The sequence below is a fragment of the Euprymna scolopes genome, chromosome 18 (genome assembly GCF_053919585.1).
Source record: "Euprymna scolopes isolate OS-2025 chromosome 18, ASM5391958v1, whole genome shotgun sequence".
NCBI classification, from domain to species: Eukaryota; Metazoa; Mollusca; class Cephalopoda; order Sepiida; family Sepiolidae; genus Euprymna; species Euprymna scolopes.
The window spans coordinates 86,903,637-86,928,192 of record NC_136499.1 but is presented as its reverse complement, the minus strand read 5'-3'; the positions used below and the strand labels follow the sequence as shown (position 1 = coordinate 86,928,192).

Below are 24,556 nucleotides of genomic sequence, written 5' to 3'. Positions count from 1 at the left end.
ATGAAAAATATTCAAAATACTAATGACATGAAAAATATTAAAAATACTAATGACATGAAAGATATTAAAAATACTAATGACATGAAAGATATTAAAAATATTAGTGACATGAAAGATATTAAAAATACTAATGACATGACAGATATTAAAAATACTAATGACATGAAAGATATTAAAAATGCTAATGACATGAAAAATATTAAAAATACTAATGACATGAAAAATATTAAAAATACTAATGACATGAAAAATATTAAAAATACTAATGACATGAAAAATATTAAAAATACTAATGACATGAAAAATATTAAAAATACTAATCACATGAAAGATATTAAAAATACTAATGACATGAAAGATATTAAAAATACTAATGACATGAAAGATATTAAAAATACTAATGACATGAAAAATATTAAAAATACTAATGACATGAAAGATATTAAAAATACTAATGACATGAAAGATATTAAAAATACTAATGACATGAAAGATATTAAAAATACTAATGACATGAAAAATATTAAAAATACTAATGACATGAAAAATATTAAAAATACTAATGACATGAAAAATATTAAAAATACTAATGACATGAAAAATATTAAAAATACTAATGACATGAAAAATATTAAAAATACTAATGACATGAAAAATATTCAAAATACTAATGACATGAAAAATATTAAAAATACTAATGACATGAAAAATATTAAAAATACTAATGACATGAAAAATATTAAAAATACTAATGACATGAAAAATATTAAAAATACTAATGACATGAAAAATATTAAAAATACTAATGACATGAAAAATATTCAAAATACTAATGACATGAAAGATATTAAAAATACTAATGACATGAAAGATATTAAAAATACTAATGACATGAAAAATATTAAAAATACTAATGACATGAAAAATATTAAAAATACGAATGACATGAAAAATATTAAAAATACTAATGACATGAAAAATATTCAAAATACTAATGACATGAAAAATATTCAAAATACTAATGACATGAAAAATATTAAAAATACTAATGACATGAAAGATATTAAAAATACTAATCACATGAAAAATATTAAAAATACTAATGAAATGAAAAATATTCAAAATACTAATGACATGAAAAATATTAAAAATACTAATGACATGAAAGATATTAAAAATACTAATGACATGAAAGATATTAAAAATACTAATGACATGAAAGATATTAAAAATACTAATGACATGAAAAATATTAAAAATACTAATGACATGAAAAATATTAAAAATACTAATGACATGAAAAATATTAAAAATACTAATGACATGAAAGATATTAAAAATACCAATGACATGAAAAATATTAAAAATACTAATGACATGAAAAATATTCAAAATACTAATGACATGAAAAATATTAAAAATACTAATGACATGAAAGATATTAAAAATACTAATGACATGAAAGATATTAAAAATATTAGTGACATGAAAGATATTAAAAATACTAATGACATGACAGATATTAAAAATACTAATGACATGAAAAATATTAAAAATGCTAATGACCTGAAAAATATTAAAAATACTAATGACATGAAAAATATTAAAAATACTAATGACATGAAAAATATTAAAAATACTAATGACATGAAAAATATTAAAAATACTAATGACATGAAAAATATTAAAAATACTAATGACATGAAAAATATTAAAAATACTAATGACATGAAAGATATTAAAAATACTAATGACATGAAAGATATTAAAAATACTAATGACATGAAAGATATTAAAAATACTAATGACATGAAAAATATTAAAAATACTAATGACATGAAAAATATTAAAAATACTAATGACATGAAAGATATTAAAAATACTAATGACATGAAAAATATTAAAAATACTAATGACATGAAAAATATTAAAAATACTAATGACATGAAAAATATTAAAAATACTAATGACATGAAAAATATTAAAAATACTAATGACATGAAAAATATTAAAAATACTAATGACATGAAAAATATTAAAAATACTAATGACATGAAAAATATTAAAAATACTAATGACATGAAAAATATTAAAAATACTAATGACATGAAAAATATTAAAAATACTAATGACATGAAAAATATTAAAAATACTAATGACATGAAAAATATTAAAAATACTAATGACATGAAAGATATTAAAAATACTAATGACATGAAAGATATTAAAAATACTAATGACATGAAAAATATTAAAAATACTAATGACATGAAAAATATTCAAAATACTAATGACATGAAAAATATTAAAAATACTAATGACATGAAAGATATTAAAAATACTAATGACATGAAAGATATTAAAAATATTAGTGACATGAAAGATATTAAAAATACTAATGACATGACAGATATTAAAAATACTAATGACATGAAAAATATTAAAAATACTAATGACATGAAAAATATTAAAAATACTAATGACATGAAAAATATTAAAAATACTAATGACATAAAAGATATTAAAAATACTAATGACATGAAAAATATTAAAAATACTAATGACATGAAAGATATTAAAAATACTAATGACATAAAAGATATTAAAAATACTAATGACATGAAAAATATTAAAAATACTAATGACATGAAAGATATTAAAAATACTAATGACATGAAAAATATTAAAAATACTAATGACATAGAAAATATTAAAAATACTAATGACATGAAAAATATTAAAAATACTAATGACATGAAAAATATTAAAAATACTAATGACATAAAAGATATTAAAAATACAGACTAATATATATATTCAAAATACTAATGACATGAAAAATATTCAAAATACTAATGACATGAAAGATATTAAAAATACTAATGACATGAAAGATATTAAAAATACTAATGACATGAAAGATATTAAAAATACTAATGACATGAAAAATATTAAAAATACTAATGACATGAAAAATATTCAAAATACTAATGACATGAAAGATATTAAAAATACTAATGACATGAAAGATATTAAAAATACTAATGACATGAAAAATATTAAAAATACTAATGACATGAAAAATATTAAAAATACTAATGACATGAAAGATATTCAAAATACGAATGACATGAAAAATATTAAAAATACTAATGACATGAAAAATATTCAAAATACTAATTACATGAAAAATATTAAAAATACTAATGACATGAAAGATATTAAAAATACTAATGACATGAAAGATATTAAAAATACTAACGACATGAAAAATATTAAAAATACTAATGAAATGAAAGATATTAAAAATACTAATGACATGAAAGATATTAAAAATACTAATGACATGAAAGATATTAAAAATACTAATGACATAAAAATATTAAAAATACTAATGACATAAAAAATATTAAAAATACTAATGACATGAAAGATATTAAAAATACTAATGACATGAAAGATATTAAAAATACTAATGACATGAAAGATATTAAAAATACTAATGACATGAAAGATATTAAAAATACTAATGACATGAAAGATATTAAAAATACTAATGACATGAAAAATATTAAAAATACTAATGACATGAAAGATATTAAAAATACTAATGACATGAAAGATATTAAAAATACTAATGACATGAAAGATATTAAAAATACTAATGACATGAAAGATATTAAAAATACTAATGACATGAAAGATATTAAAAATACTAATGACATGAAAGATATTAAAAATACTAATGACATGAAAGATATTAAAAATACTAATGACATGAAAGATATTAAAAATACTAATGACATGAAAGATATTAAAAATACTAATGACATGAAAAATATTAAAAATACTAATGACATGAAAGATATTAAAAATACTAATGACATGAAAGATATTAAAAATACTAATGACATAAAAATATTAAAAATACTAATGACATAAAAAATATTAAAAATACTAATGACATGAAAGATATTAAAAATACTAATGACATGAAAGATATTAAAAATACTAATGACATGAAAGATATTAAAAATACTAATGACATGAAAGATATTAAAAATACTAATGACATGAAAGATATTAAAAATACTAATGACATGAAAGATATTAAAATACTAATGACATGAAAAATATTAAAAATACTAATGACATGAAAGATATTAAAAATACGAATGACATGAAAGATATTAAAAATACGAATGGCATGAAAGATATTAAAAATACTAATGACATGAAAGATATTAAAAATACTAATGACATGAAAAATATTAAAAATACTAATGACATGAAAGATATTAAAAATACTAATGACATGAAAGATATTAAAAATACTAATGACATGAAAAATATTAAAAATACTAATGACATGAAAGATATTAAAATACTAATGACATGAAAGATATTAAAAATACTAATGACATGAAAGATATTAAAAATACTAATGACATGAAAAATATTAAAAATACTAATGACATAAAAAATATTAAAAATACTAATGACATGAAAGATATTAAAAATACTAATGACATGAAAGATATTAAAAATACTAATGACATGAAAGATATTAAAAATACTAATGACATGAAAGATATTAAAAATACTAATGACATGAAAGGTGCTTATGCAGAGAAAATACTATGCATTTTTTTTTAATAGTATTTAAGTTAAATTCAAGTTTTATGGTATCTTTTGTTTATTAAATTGTTATGTGAAAGTACAGAATAGTTATAAAGCTTCCCATGTTAAGAATGGGTTTCTAAATAATAACATTATTTGAGCATAGTTCTTTCTCTGCATAAATATCAAAAAAATATTTCAAACATTATAATTAAAGACAGGGTGGAACGATAAAATTGTTGCCCTAGAAAAGATGACATAATTCAATTTCTGTTTGATGGAAACCGGTTTTCTTTTTTGTTGTAGACCATTTATTAGTTGGCCAGTTGTGTACAAATCCAAAGAACGAAATTGGAGATGCGCCGCTGTACAACTCATGATCTCTACCAATACAAGTTATGATGTCAGGACCATTGCTAGCACCCTCGAAATGCAAATTCGAATGGTTCAATGCTTGAGGGCACAGCTCAACAAAGTTTCTGGCCATGGTTATGGTCTTTGGTGTGCTTTCAAGTGAAGGCCACATCATGCCACCCCACATCTTCGAAGTCAGCTTGAAAGTCAACATCAAAGTGTACTTGAATGTGCTGAAAAATGTGGTGATCCCCTGGTGCAATAACTAAAAACTTTTTTTCTCTTTGTACCAAAATCAAATGGAACTTCCATGAACAATGTTGCTTTCCTAGACATTTGTGGAGTAAAATACTACAAGACTACTTCCCAACCAATTACAACATGGTTGTTTTCAAGTCAAATGTAAACAATTCGTCTTAAGTAATCTTCTGCCAATTCCATCAATTATTTCCAATCCTATCATGTTGACAATCATCATTCAATAGGCTCTTATCACTATAAGCACGATCCATGAATAAAAATAGTTAAAATATCACACTTATGTTTGTGAAATCATGAAATAATTTCAGTGCTATTGCAGAATATTAAAAAATTCAAGGGAGATAACTTGTGCTTAAATATATATATCTATAAAAGTGAAAATGTGTGTGTGTGTGTACATTACCCTACCAAATAACTCTGTCAATTTTCAGTTTACAGACTCGAAATTTGGCATACAGGGTACTGAGATTTTGGAAAATCTTTTTAATTGTGTTTTGGCCAGAAAATTTGCTCTTAAGGGGTCAAAGTTCAACGATTTGACCATTGAGAACTCTACCAAACTCCTCTGCCAATTTTGGGTCTAAACATTTGAAATTTTGGTTATCCTGATGCTCCGCACTTCTTTATTTACATTGGAAGTGACGTCACACAAATCTTATAATACGGATGGCTACAATTGTAAAAATAATTTGTTTTATTTTTCTTTCATTTTGAGCTCCTTTTTTCTCCTATTTGTTTTTGTTTTCTACAATTAATAAACCAGTTTACAAGTAAAAAATAATTTGTTTTAGCGAATTTAATTTTTTTTCTCTCTCCCATTTGTTATATTGGTATTTGAGCGGAGAATCTAACATTTCTTTTCATTTTGAGAATTTGTTTTAGTTTTTAATTACTAACACGGCGTAGAATTTAACTTTTTTTTTCTCTCATTTCTTATTTTGAGCGGAGAATTTATTTTATTTTCATTTTGAGCTCTTTTTCCGATCCGGCGTTAGCTTTTATAGGCACAGTCCTGCAGTCCTCACTCCTGCACTTTACGACCCGAGCTATTTTTTTAATGCTATTATTTAGAAACCTATTATTTAACATGGGGAAGGGAGGGTGTATTGTAACTATTCTGTACTTTCACCTAACAATTCAATTAAAAAAAAAAAAGGTAAATATGAAGAATTACTCCACCCTCAAATTCCTTTAAAATTACCACTCTTAAAGGTTTTCGGAATCGCTGAAAATGAAAATAACGTTTAAAATTACGGCAAACGAGTAGTTTCCAAGATTGAATTTACTTGTAAACTGGTTTATTAATTGTAGAAAACAAAAACAAACGGGAGAAAAAAGGAGCTCAAAATGAAAGAAAAATAAAACAAATTATTTTTACAATTGTAGCCATCCGTATTATAAGATTTGTGTGACGTCACTTCCAATGTAAATAAAGAAGTGCGGAGCGTCAGGATAACCGAAATTTTAGATATAGGTTACTTGCACATGGATCTAACTTTATAATTTGATTTGAGCCCAAACCAGTAAATGTTAAGGGATCAAAATTAGGGTCAAAGTTCGAAAAAAAATTGACGTCTGCGATCTCTGCAAACTTTTCTCTATGGTAGTCAATGAAGCCTATTATATCGAAAGGTACATATTCACACTTTTTAACATATGCATATAAAGTTATGAAAAGTAAATAGGACCCGAGCAACGCCGGGTGGAACTGCTAGTAATGAAAGAAAATCAAAAATAAAGGCAACATTCAACAAATGTGCAGAATAAGATCTCAATTTATTTTTTTCATAAATTGTAAACTTTCAAACGAAAATGCATATTGTTCACGAATACACACAAATGAGTCAATAACATGGTAAATCATTATTACCGACAAATTATTAAAAAAAAAAAAATACGGTTTGGAAATTAGTTTGTTACCTACTCCTTCGTGACCTATTTGCGTTAACAATTTTTAAAATATTTAATAAATCTTTAAAGTTCTATAAATAATTGTCAGCACATTTTATGCTTCGTCCCCAAAGATTTGTACTACGTGACTTAACCAATCACAGGCATTTAAAAATTTTACGTTGGTCGTAATTTTTATTTTCAATATTAAAAGGCAACGATCCTTTTTAGTTTTAAATAGTTGCGATGATTGATGGCGAGTTACGTGATTGTGATTAGTGGCGATGAAAAGTGCCAATAAGCAATTTGAGGAAAACAACCGTTTTTGAGTGCTTATTAAAAATTTAATTAATTAAAAGAAACAAAAAACAAAAAAAAAAAAGAAGAAAAATCTTTAAGATGTACGAAAAATCACCAAAAAATCACGTAAACTGATTAAGTATATTTTTTTAACTAAGAAAATCAAACTTTACGAAGACGAGAGACGGGGTTTCAAAGCCGCCATTTTGTTTTAAAATTTAAGGGCGACAATTCAATTCGACTACCGAGATTTTGTTTGTATTCAAAATAATGAAACTTTTTAATCGCTAAAATTCGTAAATTTTGATTTTCTCAGTTAAAAAAAACAAAAAAACCCAAAAAACAAAACTACTTGATCAATTTACATAATTTTTGGAATATGACATCTTCGTTCCGTGACATAAACGTTTTTCTGTATTTTTATTTTTCTAAATAAGAACCCATTTTTGTTTACTCAGTGTCACGTAAACACAAATGTCCAATTTCCTCAGATCGGATACTGACGGAACTTTAAAAGCTTATAGCTTATAATATTTAATATTATTTTTTTTAAACGCAAGTAGGTCACAAATGTGTAGGTAAAAAAAGAAACAAAAGTTGTTGATTTTCCAGTGGTATTTCCGTTAAAATATCGTCTCTAAAAAACAACGATTGAAAGTAATTTGTTTAAGAAAGGAAATTTTGTGCGTTTGTTTACTAAATAATTTAATTAAAAAAAAAAAAAAAAGATCAAACAAAAATGAATTAATAATATATTGAAAAGGTTAATCTTAAACAATAATCATCAATCGTGTTGTAAAATAAATTGGAAAATTAATTTTTGGAAATATATTTGTTGTTTCACTCGAGTACCTATTTACTGTGCCTCCCCACGGGACAGAGTTAGACACCAGGGTCGTTTTTTAACGTGGAGAAAAGGTACAAAAATAAAAAAATTGTCTCAGTCGTGAAAGACTGATCCTCCACCGAAAGAGAACAAGAATTGGAAGTGCAGCAATCTGAAGTCAGATACTACACTTTGATCTTGATCAAAAGTTAATGCTGAGGAATATCCAGCTTCTCGAGAAAAAAAGGGCACGCTGACCTCAGTCTATAAGGATTTCTCCTTTACTGATCAGAGAGAGAGAGAGAGAGAGAGTGAGAGAGAGAGAGAACAGAACAGATACTACTCTTTGCAGTATTTTTACAGAATACGGGCCATGTTGAGCTAATAAGAATAATATTTAGAAATTCATAATCATACTTAACATGCGAAAGGCGTTTTGGGTACTCGTCATACACTTATTGATCCGTGCTGACTGCTGAAATACTAACGTTATTTAAAAAGCCATTCTTTAAATGGGGAGGGGGAGAGTGTTTTGTACCTAATCTGTACTTTAACCTTACAATTGAATAAAAAAACATAAAACTTTAATTAAACTTGGAAATACGATTTAAAAAATAGCGGGGATCAGTAAGTGCATTAGCACCGCGTTTTGTAACTATTCTGTAATATCACGGTATTAGTTCATTTTTTGCTACCGTGCTGCTGAAATAATAATGTTATTATTTTGAAAGCCATTCTTAACATGAGGAGGAGAGAGTGCTTTTGCTTTGTAACTATTCTGTTTCTACCTAACAATTAAAAAAAAAGATATCGTGAAGCTTGAATTTAACCTGAAAAAAAAAAAACTATTTAAAAATAGCGCGGTAGCAAAAGTGCACAAGAACCAATTTCACTTAAGATACCGTCAAAATTTAACGTGAAAATCCCATCTAAAATTAGCACGGTCAGTATTCTGCACAAGCACCTTTATGTACAAAAGATGTAAACAAAAACAAAGGTCATTAACTTTCGAAAAATAAAAGGAAGAAAATATTTTGTTTTTACATTCGTGTCATCATGGATTTGGTGATCCACCCAGTAGAGAGAAATGTTCCTGGTGACAACAAATTCTTTAAACAAAGACGGAGGCATAAAAGAATCGAGAAAAACCTCGGAATCGACGACCATTTTCCCAGCAAAATGTCGAAGTTGTAATCGCGTGGAAGGGCAACTTTGAAACAGAAACACCAAATTGTAGGGTCGACCTGATGAGAAACCAGAATCGTCGAAACAATCGGAAGATCGTTTCTTTTTTTTAGAAAACGAACATTTCCTGCTAATTACTGGCGATGTGATGTCAGGGTTTTCCCAGTTGAAGTCGTAGAGGACGTGCGAAAGTGTTCGTTTAAGACATTCCGCCGATGTCGGACCAGACGAAGTCCGGCGTTGGCCGGGCGTTAACGGATTCTCCTTTCGAGTAGAAAGTTGGTTTTTTGGCTTCAAGTTGACAGAGTCGTCGTCTAGGTCTTCAAATTGTTTCTTTAAATCTTTTTCAAATTCTTCAAAATATCTCAACTTAAAGTCTTTCAGTTGGTGGTGTTCTGTCTTTCTTGGAAGTTTGTTCGAGTTGAAAAACTTATAACCCCATTGTAAGGACGACTGTTTCCCACTCAGATATTCGATCTGACTTTTTAAATCCGCGGCCGCCGTTTTATTGTGATCGATATCTTCTTCGGTGCTTTTGGTTTCCAAATCGTCGCCAGTTTCAGTCTTTGGATTTCTACTAGCATCGCCAGGATCATTTTTGGTAAAAAGATAACAAAGAATACGAAGAGCAGACAGCGAGATAGACTTCAAGACCTGAGATTTTAACTGATCGATATCTTCAATCGATCCACAATCACATGAATAATCGATCAGCTTAGAAGATGACACCGGACACTCAATTACGGATCCTTCTTTTTCTTTGCGATTGGTTTTACAACATCGATGATTATTGAAAAAGTTTTTCGTGTGTTCAAACGATTTATCGATAAGAAAAACTACTTGAAATTTTTTATGATGCTGCTTATCCATCATCTCAAATCGGTCAGATCATGTTAAAAATCTAATTTAAATCTCCATAAAAATGTCGACTGGCGAATCTAATAACTTATGAAGATTAAAAAAATAAAACAAAAATATCATGAATTCTTAGAATTAAAAAACAACTTTCCTTTATATATTTTTTCATACTCTAACAGACATTTTAAATGTTAAGTATGGCTTCCATTTCGAACAAGTGGATCCCATTTTAACCAGTTAAAATAAATTGTTTTTCAAATCAAAACAAATATTTTTCCGTTTCTTGAAATGGCCTTTTTTCCTTCCCGCTGTACATCCAAACAACAATCCCATAATGCTTTCAGCTAAAGCCAGACACAAACTGTTAGTTTCGAACTATTATTTCAAAGTGAATAATTTTCTTATTTTTATTAAAAACTGCATTTTATGGAATTATAAGTTTATAAAAACAAAACAAAACAAACAAAACGACACTAAATTGACTGACTGCTTTGTAAAACAATAGTTGGTTTACTTAGCATGTAAAATATAGAAAATAATTGGACACGTGTTTTTACAGCAATTTAAAACAACAACAACACGATTAATTTGATTTTATTTGTAAACAAGGTCCAGAGATTGATATTTAAGTATACAAAGATATTTTAAATACATGTTTCTTTGGAAATTTTTGTTTCGTAATAAATAAACAAATAAATAAATAAACAAACAAATAAATAAATAAATAAATAAATAAATAAATAAATAAATAAATAACTCTTGATTACATATGAACCTATTTAAAGTAGTAAGACGGAGTTGTCTCCCTTAGACCCTAGACATTTTTTTTTATTACTAGATGTTAAATTGTTCCTATTTAGTTGCCTCCCCACGAGGGCAGAGTTAGACAGAAGATCGGTTTTTAATGTGGGGGAAATCCATCTAACTCAAAGGGGCACGCTGGACAGAAACAAAAATAAAAATTGCCTCCGTTACGAAGGATTCTTTCTCCACTGACAGAAAAGGGGAAGTGTAGTACCAGAACAGATACTACCCTTTGCTCTTTGCCAAAAAGCCAAGTAGTGTTAAATTATTAATTATAAAAAAATTAAGAAAAAAATTTCGTTGGGGCAAAACCTTTGTAAATGTCAGGTGACAAAACGTGAAGACAACTATAAATATATGAAATAATTGGAAAGGGCAAATTTCAAGCGAATTCAAAAAAAGGCCAAACTGCTTGTAGCGACTACTACATATGGCCGGAACAAATCTCCGGCAGAAACATTTTCATAGGAATCACCATGTTCAATGCACACACGTATGAAGAATGCGCAAGCACACAACATTGTGATGTGACCACCCACACATATGAAACAAGGGAACTATGTTATGTTTCCTTGTGTAGAGATACAGCAAACAGGCTGAATGACAATTCACACCCTTACAAGTTAATGACTCCACGGTCAGTACCTACAAATTGGTAGCTCCGGCGTGAGTCCTACATGCTAAAAAACGGACAAATTTTGCGAATTTAGCCTTTTTTAGCATGTAGGACTCACGGCGGAGTCCTAAAAATGGCAAGTTGTGCTAAAATTTGGTTATTTGAACGTTGTATTAGAAAGTGAGCACCGCTACAAATATTTAAATATTGATTTTTATTTTGCATTTTTCTGATAATCTGGTAGAGTAGTGTCCATCCGATAAGCATCTGCTGAAATAGTTGAAAAAAAAAAGACATAAAAAAATATAAAGGGGGGAGTACCACTTGTACACGTGAACCAACTTGTAAACAAAAAGAAACAGTTTAATAGATACAGAAGTGTTTCAATTATGTTTCAAAAGTTCATTTATCCAAAATAAAGGCAGGTGTCTTATGCAGAAAAACTCAACAACTGAAATTGGTCTGACATCATCGTTTTGTTTGTAGAGCAAAGTTCCTCAGCATGTGTGTGGAGGGAGGTTGGTTGGTCATATGAGCTTGAAAGGCTAAGAATTTGTAGCAACTGTTATGCCTGGCCGGAATAAATCCCCGGCAGGAAGATTTCATAGTGATCATCGCTTCAATGCGCACGCGTATGAAGAACGTGTAGGTACATGATGTAGTGATGGGACCACTGCACACATAAGACAAAAGGAACTATGTTACTCTCCCTCATGTAGAAATACAGTACATATGCTGGAACATTTGAGAAGACTTGTATTTAAAGATTTGCCCACCAAAAATCAAGTTAGTTTCCTTCATTGATTTCTCAAGAACAGCACATATTCAGGATAACCCCATCACCGGGAGATGTTAAAACCCTCTGTCCTGATATTATGCGCAATGCACATGAACTTTAATTCTCATCATGGAAAGTTACCACGTCAAACGAGAATTTAAATCTTCTGTTAAATAATTTTATTTCGAACTACTGTTTTTATGACACACCCGCATTTGCTTACATGATTTATGGACTGTTTTTCATAGAAAATAACCACATTAACTTTAAGCCCATGTGTGACATTCAGATCATAAAAAATCAGTAACTTCAAACCTCGTACTAATCTCATAATACCCTCATTTCATTATGTGAACATGGACTTCATTATGAACATTGCACACAAGAAAACACTTATGTTGAAACAATATAAATTAATATTCCTAACATGTAAATAAATGTTGTTTATTCCATGTTAATACAGTGATTTTGTGTTCTTTGTCGAGTGTTGTTATTTTCTGGATTTCATTTTTATTTCTTTATACAAGTATGTGAGTTGGTGAAACCTATCTATTAATTGGTGATGCCATTGAATTTACCTTTAATGATCTCACAGATACACTCCTACTTTCAATTTTAATAAAATTGCAACACATGCAACCACAACCCCAAAAATTGATAAATCCCAATTATAAATTGGTTATTCTACCGATTTCACATCACGATAAAGTATTTTCAATTGTCACAAAACAATATTAGAAAATTAGGGGTATGGGAACAAAATATTCAGGACACACAACATATATCTGGAGTATTTTGTCATTAGTAATCATTATTTTATAATTGAAATATTAAATCACACATTATTAAGCAAAATATTTGATTAATAGAATAACCTATTTTGTTATTGTAATTTTTTGTTAGATCTCTGAAAAGTGTTTGTTTAAGGGTTTTAAAGGAAAAAGTAATCGGACATATTTGTCCAATTATCTTTTCATTTAAAAAATTCAAAACTTGCAATGTTTGTGTAGATCTAAATGTAAAAGAAAGTTTTTTTGTTATAAATAATAACATTTATACATTTACTTAAATGCCTTGACCTGCCAAGCTAATCTGATTTCTGAAATTCTTAGAAATTTAGTGGTTGAAAAACAACTTTCAAATTTTATATTTGTAGCAGTTGCATCGGTGGAAACTATTCAACTCATTTTACGAGTAATCTCTTGTGCATGCATATTTTATTAATAGTATGAATGTTTTAGAACACTTCTGCGCATCCATGCTTTTTCCTAATTCCTGTTGAAACCAGTTTTCAAGCAAATGATGCCAATTTAAATGGAGACTTCAATGTAGGCATTTCTTATTGCTGCTCATTACTATTGTAAGAGGTGGCAATGAATCCCGTGTGAGTTACAAAACTTGAACCTGATTACGTTCCTATTATAATATGTGCATGTCCTTGTTACCTTTCATGTTTACGATTTTGTATTCCCATGTTCTGGTGAAATAAAGTTGATTTATTGTAGAGAAGATGTTGGTATTTTATTTGGAATTCTTGTGACCTACTTTTCTTCTTTATTTCAAACCAGCATGAATAATGACTTATTTTCTCTCTGTGAAAAATATCCTTTATAGGTGTTGGTTGCAGCTTGTAGGGCATATTTATTTTATCAGCCCCAAGAAGGACTACTATCAATTTTTAAGACCAAGGTTACAGGTGCAGGAATCTCTAGAAGTCGAAAGTAGTAGAGTATCCACAGGACCGTTAAAGATAAATTTAACGAGATCGTCGATTAACAGAAGAGTGTCGCTAAATCACACCCTCACATACATAAAATAAAAATAATTCTGGAAAATAACGACATCCAACAAAGACTCAAGATTGCTGTGTTAATATGAAATAACAGCATTTATTTATGCATATGAAAAATTAACTCCAAGCATTCCAGTGTAAGTGTTTTCTTGTTATGAATGTTCTATTATGCAGGACAAGCTAAATAAGGATTTTGTGAGAACATCATTGTGTTTAAAATTACTGATTTTTATGAACAGAATGTCACACGTGATTTGAATATAATGTGATTATTTTCTAAGAGAAAAACAGTCATTAATCATGAGTGTGAAAGTGTGCATGTGTTCATCACATGAGAATAGTAATTTGAAATAAAATTTGTTTAAGAAAAAGAATGAAATTCTCGTTCGATGTGGTAATTTTCCATGCAAAAATTAAGGTACATATTTCACAGCATTCTCAGTGAAGCTGTTTTATGTCTGAATAAACGGAATCCTGCGTATGTGTTGAGAACAGGCAACAGTGATGTTTACTTGTAGAACTGCATCCGTGACTGTTTGAATTTTGGCAGTTAAATCCTTATATAGAGGTGTTCTCGAACATTCCAGCCAGTTTGCTGCATCTCTATGCACAGAATGTAATGTGATTTCTTTGTTAATATGTGTGTGGACGGCCAAATCATGACGTTGTGTGCTTACATGTTCTGATACATGTGGGTGTTGCAAATGGTGATTGCTACGAAAATGTCTCTGCGGAAGATTTGTTCCGGCCATATGTAGTGTTGTTACAACTTTCAACAAATATAAAATTTCACAGAATTTTTTTTCAACAAAAAAAGTCCCTTTTAATTTCACGTGTCCAAATTTAAAATAACTTTTTATATTTGAAAAATAAAATTCTATTAATTTTGTACCAGTTTTATGAATTCTGCAACAATTTCTTTGAAAATTGAAACAGAAAATAATGATCCTTCGTAATAGTCAGTACTGTGGGTCAGTGACTGTAAAACTTAATCTTTGACCTTGGCAGATCACATGAATTTTAGTGACACAGTCTGCTATATTTATGTTGGTCTCACCTGTGCTTACTTCGGACAACTGTTGCTAATAAATATCTGAACTCCTTTCCTATTTTATTTCATTTATTTATTTATTTTTTAAAATTCTTCTTTGCATATGTAAATATTCTACAGTAAGCTTTCAATTTCTGTTTTGAAATCTAAGCAATTCATACATTTATTTAATCACTAGAATATGTACCCGGCGTTGCCCGGTATTAAGCATAACATTAAATTCCTTTAAGAAAATGAAATAAGAAAAACAGAAAGAAACTGAAGCATTTGTATGCGAATATTATGTTTTTTCTAAACAGTTCACTTCTTGTAAGTAAAAAAAAAAAAAATACTCGAGTTGAGATCGAAACCAAAACCTAAAGAAAGTGAGTCAAGTACGATTAGACCAGCTTGATATGTCTCCAAAAAATGTTTTCAAACCTACTTATTTAAAAGCTATGTTTCACAGCCGTGCATGCATATTTGTAAAACAGTTGACAAACAGAAAAAAAACCTGATGACTTCCAAGTAACATTTTTTTAATTTTGAGTCCTTAGCAGCCCTTTTTTTCCGGATGAAAACCAATTAAAAAAGATTTCCACATGTCTGAATACCCTATATACCAAATTTCAAGTATGTAGATTAAAAATCTCTTGAGTATGTAGGTGGAGAAATGGTATCACACACACATTTTCACTTTTATGGATATGTAGATTACTTCTTATTAGAAGCAGAAACAAAGTGTACTTTTATATAGCCTCACTAGAGTCTGCAAACAAGGCTCCAAACTGTTTTTCGTACATATTTTCGGCCGTTAAAAACGAATATATTTTATTAGGAGTTATTATTGAGATTGATGAAGGGCTATTTTTAGTCTTGTTTATACATACTTTTGCGTATTGTACTTTTTATCTCTTACTTTTTTCTATACAAATATATATATATATATATATATATATATATATATATATATATATATATATATATATATATATATATATTAGTTGTTACAGTTTATCGATCAAGTTCCCTTTCTTTTTATTTATTTCTCAAAAGTTGAGATGTCTTCTTTTAAAAGAAAAAAAACATAGACTTCAAAAACTTTTTAAGTGACTATTGATAAGTGTGCATTTCTCATCTGGATTTTCATTTTCACAACGTTTTTATAACAGTTTTTACAACAGTGATATCGCCACTGATATTCTCCCCGTTCAACTAGAAAATTCTCGAGTTTCTAGCAGTCAGGCATAAAATAAAGATATATTTTCTCTTGTGAATCAATGCTAAGTGATTTGGCCATGCACTGACCAATCAACATGCAGGGTGCATTGATTCCATTTGTCGAATTTGAGAATCACGATCCATCAGCTGAGACAACCCAGGAAGTATCAAAGAAAGGAATCCCTTATCTCTCTCTCTCCCCTGCCCCTCTCCACTGCACAGTCCAGCATTGACAATCTTCACCAGAGATAACTGCTGGCCGAACTCTGACAGCCCCAAAATTTTCACCTCTTCATTTTCTTTACTCAGACACCATCCAACGTTCTGCAACTGAAATGACCACACTCCATCATCTCTGATAGTTCACAGATGTACTTGAAAAGGGCCGGAGAATGCGTTGACTGAAACGTTGTAAATATAACAATAACAAGAAAAGAATTCCCAATAGTTGAAACAATCAGAAGTAAAAAATAAAATCAATTAATTAAAAAAGTAAAAATTCCCTTTATTTATCCAAATATTAACCTTAAAATTCGGGTTGGCAATTAAGCTTCTTACATATGCAGTGTGGCAAGAGTCTTACATTAACATTTTGGACAACCATAAACAGCAAATAATTTAAGAGTTGAAGATTGAGACCTGAAATTTCTTAACTTAATCTACTTTCCCAGCCATGGAACATGGATTAGATAGTTGACTATAGTACTGTGACACGATTGTTTGCTGGGGAGTGCAACTTGGTTTCTTTGTGCTGTGATCATGTCTCTTTGAAGAGTTGTTACATCCTGAACATGACACGACTAACTCTCTGGAGATTAAATTTTAGGCACATCCTCTGGGTATACAGACCTTTATTGTGTTTTCAGCATCATTGATTCTATCCAGAGAATTAGTCATCTGGACTGGGACAATTAGCTGAAATTGAACAAGTAGCATCATATAAAAACTATATTTATTGCTATATTTCACTTTCTGAAGGAGCATATAATTATAACTCAAGAATTAGCTGAGTTAGCTCTCACAGGACTGTTAAATAAGATTGCAATTTCAACTGCAAAACAAATCTTCTCTCATGATGACAAAAAAAACAAGAGAGAAAGCGGAAGAGAAAGGAAGAGACAGAGGAAGAGAGAGAGGGAAAGAGAGAGAGAAAGAAAGATGAATGTATAAAAACAGAGAAGTCATGTTATTAAATTTTAACAGTCCTGCTGTAAACCAAGTAGATTTGATCTTTAGTTCCATTTGATGCACCCATCAACCTGGATATCAGCTGAGATTTGATAAACATCTGTCAAATCCAGCTTAGATCAAATCTGATTGACAACACAAATCGCCATGTTTTAATAATAAATTTTGTAATTTTACTCATCTCCCTGCAAGTGCAGAAAAATTTCTGGCAAAAGACATTTTTTTTTACATAGGCATAACCACTTATCAAGGCGAAGATCCCACTCGAGGATAAGCGTTAAAGAGTATACATTAGACAATTGGACAATATAGTAATCGTTAGTTATGGAAATTCGGTAAATTTGTTAACTTAAGTGGAACGGCTCATCAAAAACTTGTTAACGTTAGACTTGAACACAACCATATTGTAAAGCAGGAAAATGGAAGACAATTCCCTAGGCGTGTAGTTCTAAGAAAGAAGCTTTGTTCATGGAGTCTATGTTTAGGTTTAGGCACAGATAAAGATGGGGGGAATTATTGATAGTGTTTTCTGCTAGACGAGTGTTTCTTATGAAAGTTTGGTGAGGGAGGACCATAGATTGGAGCTCAGTCAAGCACTTGCCATGAAAATAATGATAAAGCAGAGACAAACTTGCAATATCTCTTCTGTGAGAAAGAGGTTGCAGGGAAGAGAAAAGGGCATTCCCTATGAGGCTACACAGTCTATTTTGAACTCTATCAAGGCAGGATAAGTCCTTTTTAGCAGCTCCTGTCCAGATGTGGCAACAGTACTCCATCCTTGGACGTATCTGGCTCTTATATAGATAGAGAATTGCATCAGCAGTGACATATCTACTGGATCGATAGAATGATCCCACCATTTTTCCAGCGGCCTTGGCAACGGATTTAATGTATGTGCTCCATTTCAGATCAGGAGTAAAGGTCAAGCCCAGAAGCTTGTCAAAGCATGAGGCCTCCCCAAGACGAGAGCCATTCATTTCAGTTGATGCCAGATGGGGATCAGAGCGTTGATGATGTAAAGATAAAAGCTTGGTTTTTAGATGCATTAAAAGTAACAAGCCACCTCTTTCCTCATTGTACCATGTGCTCAAGATCAGAGGAGAGAGAATCAGAGAGAACTTGGTCGTTTACGGCCTTAGATGTGCTACCATGGATAGTAGTGTCATGAGCATGAATGTCTATGAATAATGTAAGGATGTGATTTGGAAAATCATTAATATAGATCAGGAAGAGAGTTGGGCCCAGGATGGACCCCAGAAGGACTTCAGCTTTAATACCGTGAGCTTCTGATTTCTGCCCATCAACCACTACTCTTATGAACCTATCTGAGAGAAATGATTTAATAATTGAGAAGACATTTCCAGCTATAGTGTAGCTGGAGATCTTGTGAAGTAAACCTTTATACCATACCCTATCAAAGGCCTTTGATATGTCAAGAGCAATTGCCCTAGAAAGGTAGCTTCCGTCGAAAGATTTGCTAATCCTATGTGATATAACTGTAAGCACATCTGCTGTAGATCTAGCAGAACGGAAACCATATTGTGTGTCACTAAGAAGGTTATTTTTGCTGAGATGGTTTATTACTTCTCTATTTAACACAGATTCCAGAAACTTACTCATGATGGAAAGGAGACTTATTGGCCTGTACTGAGGGGGAGATGAGCGATCACCTGAATTCTTAAATACAGGGCATACTGATGAGATTTTCCAGGGTGATGAGAAGCAATCTAAATGTGGGAAGCTCACGCTCTAAAAAAAGAGCTCTTATTATTGTGTCACAATACAAATCAGTCTGTTAGAAATTGACCTATTAATGTGATATGTGCTACTGCATATAATAGTGAGTCATGATCCATTCAAATAATGCTTGAGACTGGGGAATAGATTATAATCAGAGAGTGCAACATCCAGAGAATAAGGAAGGTGTGGAATTTTGCCACTAAAATCTCATTAAACAATAAGGATGCTTTCATTAATGCAGGTTTGTTTTGGCTAACTCTTGTGTCATCATCCTCATATTCAGTTTAATAACCTTTTCACAACCTGACTTTTAGAAATTGACTTCCAAACTAATCTGTCTTTGGCTAGGTCTTTATTTATCCCCTGTTCATTTATGTTAATCATTATCACTTCTTCCTATGTTTTTCTTGACCTATACCTGCTAACTGACCCTACAACTTCAACTGTTATATATATATATATATATATATATATATATATATATATATATATATATATATATATATATATATATATACTAATCCAACAACTCGCATCTATTTTTTCAATAGTGGCTATATCATTAGTTGTTTGTTTTGCACACATCTCCCTGTTCCTGTCCAGATAAAATTTTCCTCTGAGATGACCAGATCTAAACTTGCCTTTAAAACTCACATTACGTAATTAGTGTATTATTCTCGGATCATTTCTTTTTATGCAACACATATTCTCAACACTCACTAATTGAATTTGAATTTATGTATTATTATACACGAGCTTGTTCATTTCAAAAGTTTATTTAAAAAAAAAATCATTTAACTTCAGGAAGGACATATACATCAACATAAACAAACCCACTTAATAGTGTAGGACTGACCTGAGTTACCCCTAAAAGCCATTTTCGTCACCTCATAGAAAGTTGCGAAGTGTTACTTCTGACAGATCACAAGCCAATATGTGGTGCATTCCACAGTCTAAAACCTACAAAATCAGATAGACAACAAAGACAGCTAGCAATTATTACAGAACTAATTTCAGACATAGCCCATGTGAAGGGTAACCAAAATATAGTTGCACATTGTCTATCTCAACTAATATTTGCTGTACAAATAGATATGTATGACCTCCCAGCACTGGCAGACCCACAAAAATCAGACACCGAAATACAGTCCTTTCCATATTTAAAGAAATTCACATCATCTGGAAAAGATCAATTTGTGTTATGTGATACATCAACATCATACCCTAGACCTTTTACACCATGCACACTATGAAAATTTATCTTCGACAGCTTACATTCAGTATCACATCCTGGAATAAAATCATCTATCAAAATGATTAAGGCTAGATTTTACTGGCTACATATGGATAAAACCATCAAAAGAATTATGTGCATCATGCACATCTTGTAAACAAGCAAAAATATACAGACATACAAAATCACTGGTACATACGTTGGAAATACCATCATCAAGATTCCATACTGTACGCATTGATATAATTGGATCACTACCCCCCAGTAAAAGGCTCCAACAATCTTTACATCAATCCATATCGGTATATTTTAACATGTATAGATCGAACCAGTCGATGCATAGAAGCACAACCCATAGCAGATATTACAGCACAAGCTGTAACAGAAGCTTTTGTAAACACGTGGATTACCCGTTTTGATGTTTCGCTCCATGTAATAACAGACAGAAGCACACAATTTGAAAGCGAACTATTTCTTGAACTATCAAAAATTATTGGATTTTATAGGCTACGAACAATGGCTTATCATCCGCAATGCAACGGATTCATAGAAAGAGCCCACAGAACTATTAAAGCGGCTATAATGGCCCAAAAAGAATCTTGGATTTCAGCTCTACCAATAGTCCTCTTTGGAATAAGAAGTATGCTCAACTGCTCCAATTTTCCCCTTTTTATGCGGTCACAGGTGCCCGAATGCTATTACCACAGCTAATGATAGGTACGGAAAATGTAGAAACTGTTACACAGAATTTTACAAGAGAACTGCATAAAACTATGGCAAAATTTGATCTGACAGATTTTTCAAACAGAAAAATCAACAAAAAAATCATACGTTCCAGATCGACTTTAAACCTGTAATGAAGTTTGGGTTAGGATAGACCATGTCCGAAAACCACTAGAAGCACCCTATTCAGGTCCTTACATGGTACTCGAATGAACACCAAAATATTTCTTAATAGAAACTAATCCAAACATGCATACACAAGTTTCAACAGACTGTTTGAAACCTTACAATGAAAACAAACAAAAATGCACTCAAAATACAACTACAAATACAAATAAAAGACCTGATAGTTTACCTCCTTAAAACGTGCAGGAAAATAAAATAAAACAAGAACTTCAGGTAGGAGAGTCACATGGAAAAAGATAATGAATACATTTATTAAACTTTCAAAAAAAAAAAACAAACAAAAAAACACTCTGTGAATTGGTAGAGGAATATTGTAGGACTGGCCTGAGTCACCTCTAAAAGCCAAGAAGTAGGACGAAAATAATACCATTCCCCAAGAAATAATAGTTTCTTAGCCCCTCTCTTTCTCTTCCTCATAAACCGGATACAAACCAGGAACTGCTATCATCATCATCCCTCATCATCTCCCTCTTCCCCTCTCTATCTCTTTCTCCTTAACCAATCCTTAGCCAGCATAACAGGCGAGTAGGCAGTACACTCTTAGCCCCAAAACCAACGAGACGTATGTTGCCGGTGAACATTATTAACAAGAGGTGTACTCACTTCAAAATGTAAAAAGGCAAATAAAGTTCTTTCCTTTTACCACTTATCAAGACCAGAAGACCACTCGAGGATAAGGGTTAATGAGTGTATGGTAGTCAATGGGACAATATCTTAGTAATTGTTAATAGTGGAAATTTAGTCAATTGGATTACTTAAGGGGACGGCTCATCAAGAACTTGTTCACATTGGACTTAAAGATTCAGCTGGAAAACAGGGAAACAGAAGAGAGTTCCGCAAGCATGCAGTTCTAAGAAAGAAGCTTTGTTCATGGAATATATGTTTAGATTTCGGTACAGGTAAAGAGTGAGGGAAATTATTGATAGTGGTTTCAGTTAAACGAGCGTTTTTCATGAAAGTTTGGCAAGGGGGAACCATAGATTGGAACTCAGACAAGCAATTGCCATGAAAATAACGATAGAGCAGAGACAGGCTCGCAATGTCTCTTCTGTGAGAAAGAGGTTGCAGGGAATAGAAAAGGCATCCCCTACTAGGCCACAAAGTCTATTTTGAACTCTGTCAAGGCAGGGTGCTTCTAGCAGCTCCTGCCCAGATGTAGTAACAGTACTCCATATTAGGACGTACTTGGCTTTTATACAGATAGAGAATTGCATCAGCAGAGAGATATCTACTTGAGTGGCAGAAAGATCCAACCAATTTTTTCAGTGACCTTAGCAATGGATTTGATGTACGTGTTCCATTTCAGATCAGGAGTAAAGGTTAGACATAGAGGCTTGTCAAAACATTGACCCCCCTCCCCCTCAAAGAGGGAACCATTAAAATCAATTGATGCCAGACGGAGGTCAGAGTGTTTATAATATAAAGATAGAAGCTTGGTTTTAGATGCATTAAAATTAACCAGTCATCTCTTTCCCCATTGCACCACGTGCTCAAGATCAGAGGAGGGAGAATCAGAGAGAACTTGCTCATTTTTGGCCTTTCAAGTGTTGCCATAGACGGTAGTGTTGTCAGCATAAATATCTACAAATGATCTAAAGATGTGATTTGGGAGGTCATTGATGTAGATCAGGAAGAGAGTTGAACATAGGATGGACCCCGACAGACTCCAGCATTAATACTATGAACTTCTGATTTTTGCCCATCAACCACTACTCTTACAATTTTATCAGAGAGAAATGATTTAATAATTGAGAAGACATTTCCAGCTATAGCATAGCTGGAGATCTTGTGAAGTAAACCTTTATGCCATACCCTATCAAAGGCCTTTGATATGTCAAGAGCAATTGCCCTAGAAAGGTTGCATCTGTCGAGAAATTCGCTAATCCTTTGAGATATAATTCTTAGCACATCTGCTGTAGAACTAATAGAATGGAAACCATATTGTATGTCATTGAGGTGGTTGACTACTTCTCTATTTAACACAGATTCCAGCAACTTACTCATGACGCACAGGAGACTTATTGGTCTATACTGAGAGGGAAATGAGCGATCACCTGAATTCTTAAATACAGGGCATACTGATGAGATTTTCCAGGGTGATGGGAAGCAATTCTCCTTAAGACAACATTTAAACAGCTGTGTAAGTATAGGAGCTAGTTCTGGTTAATGTTTTTTGAGCACTATAATAGGAATGCTGTCAGCACCAGTTGCTTTACTGGAATCAAGGTTTTTGATTAGCTTGGCAACATCATGCAAAGATATTTGTATGTAGCATAGCATGTTTTCAGACTCAGGAGGAAATGCGTAGGTTGCAATGGTTGCTGCAATCCTGAAGGTGGTTTTAGTCTCAGTACATCTATTATGTTGGAAGCAATGGAAAAAATGATTTCTGTGCACAATAGCAGCAGCAGATTCTGGAGAAAATCACGGTGGGCTGTTAGGTTTTTGCTAGAATTTTTTGAAGGGTATGAAGTGGTCTATAGCTACAATTAACCATTCCGTCAGGTCTGATACTATAGAGGACACATTCTTTTTAAACATGGAACACAGAGGTATATCTGAATAGGGTATGGCATAAAGGTTTACTTCATAAGATCGCTAGCTATGGTATAGCTGGAAAAGTCTTCTCAATTATTAAATCATTTCTTTCTGATAGGTTCATAAGAGTAGTAGTTGAGGGGCAAAAATCAGAAGCTCACAGTATTAATGCCGGTGTCCCTCAGGGATCCATCCTGGGCCCAACTCTTTTCCTGATCTACATTAATGATCTTCCAAATCATGTCCTTACATCATTTGTAGACATTTATGCTGACGACACTACCATTTATGGTACCACATCTAAGACAGTAAACGACCAAGTTCTCTCCAATTCTCTCTCCTCTGATCTTGAGCACGTAGTACAATGGGGAAAGGAGTGGCTGGTTACTTTTAATGCATCTAAAACCAAGCT

At 31.0% G+C, this 24,556-nt stretch overlaps 1 protein-coding gene across 1 annotated transcript in view; it reads right to left on the bottom strand.

The window, feature by feature from the left end:
- LOC145297678 (uncharacterized) overlaps window positions 1-10,636 on the bottom strand; it is a 33,773-nt gene extending 23,137 nt beyond the window's left edge. Inside the window, exon 1 of the mRNA XM_080143863.1 lies at window positions 9,296-10,636. Within this exon, the coding sequence (XP_079999989.1) occupies window positions 9,296-10,309 (1,014 nt within the window). The 5' untranslated portion in view covers window positions 10,310-10,636. The remainder of the gene's footprint in view (window positions 1-9,295) is intronic.
- Window positions 10,637-24,556: the final 13,920 nt, after the last annotated feature.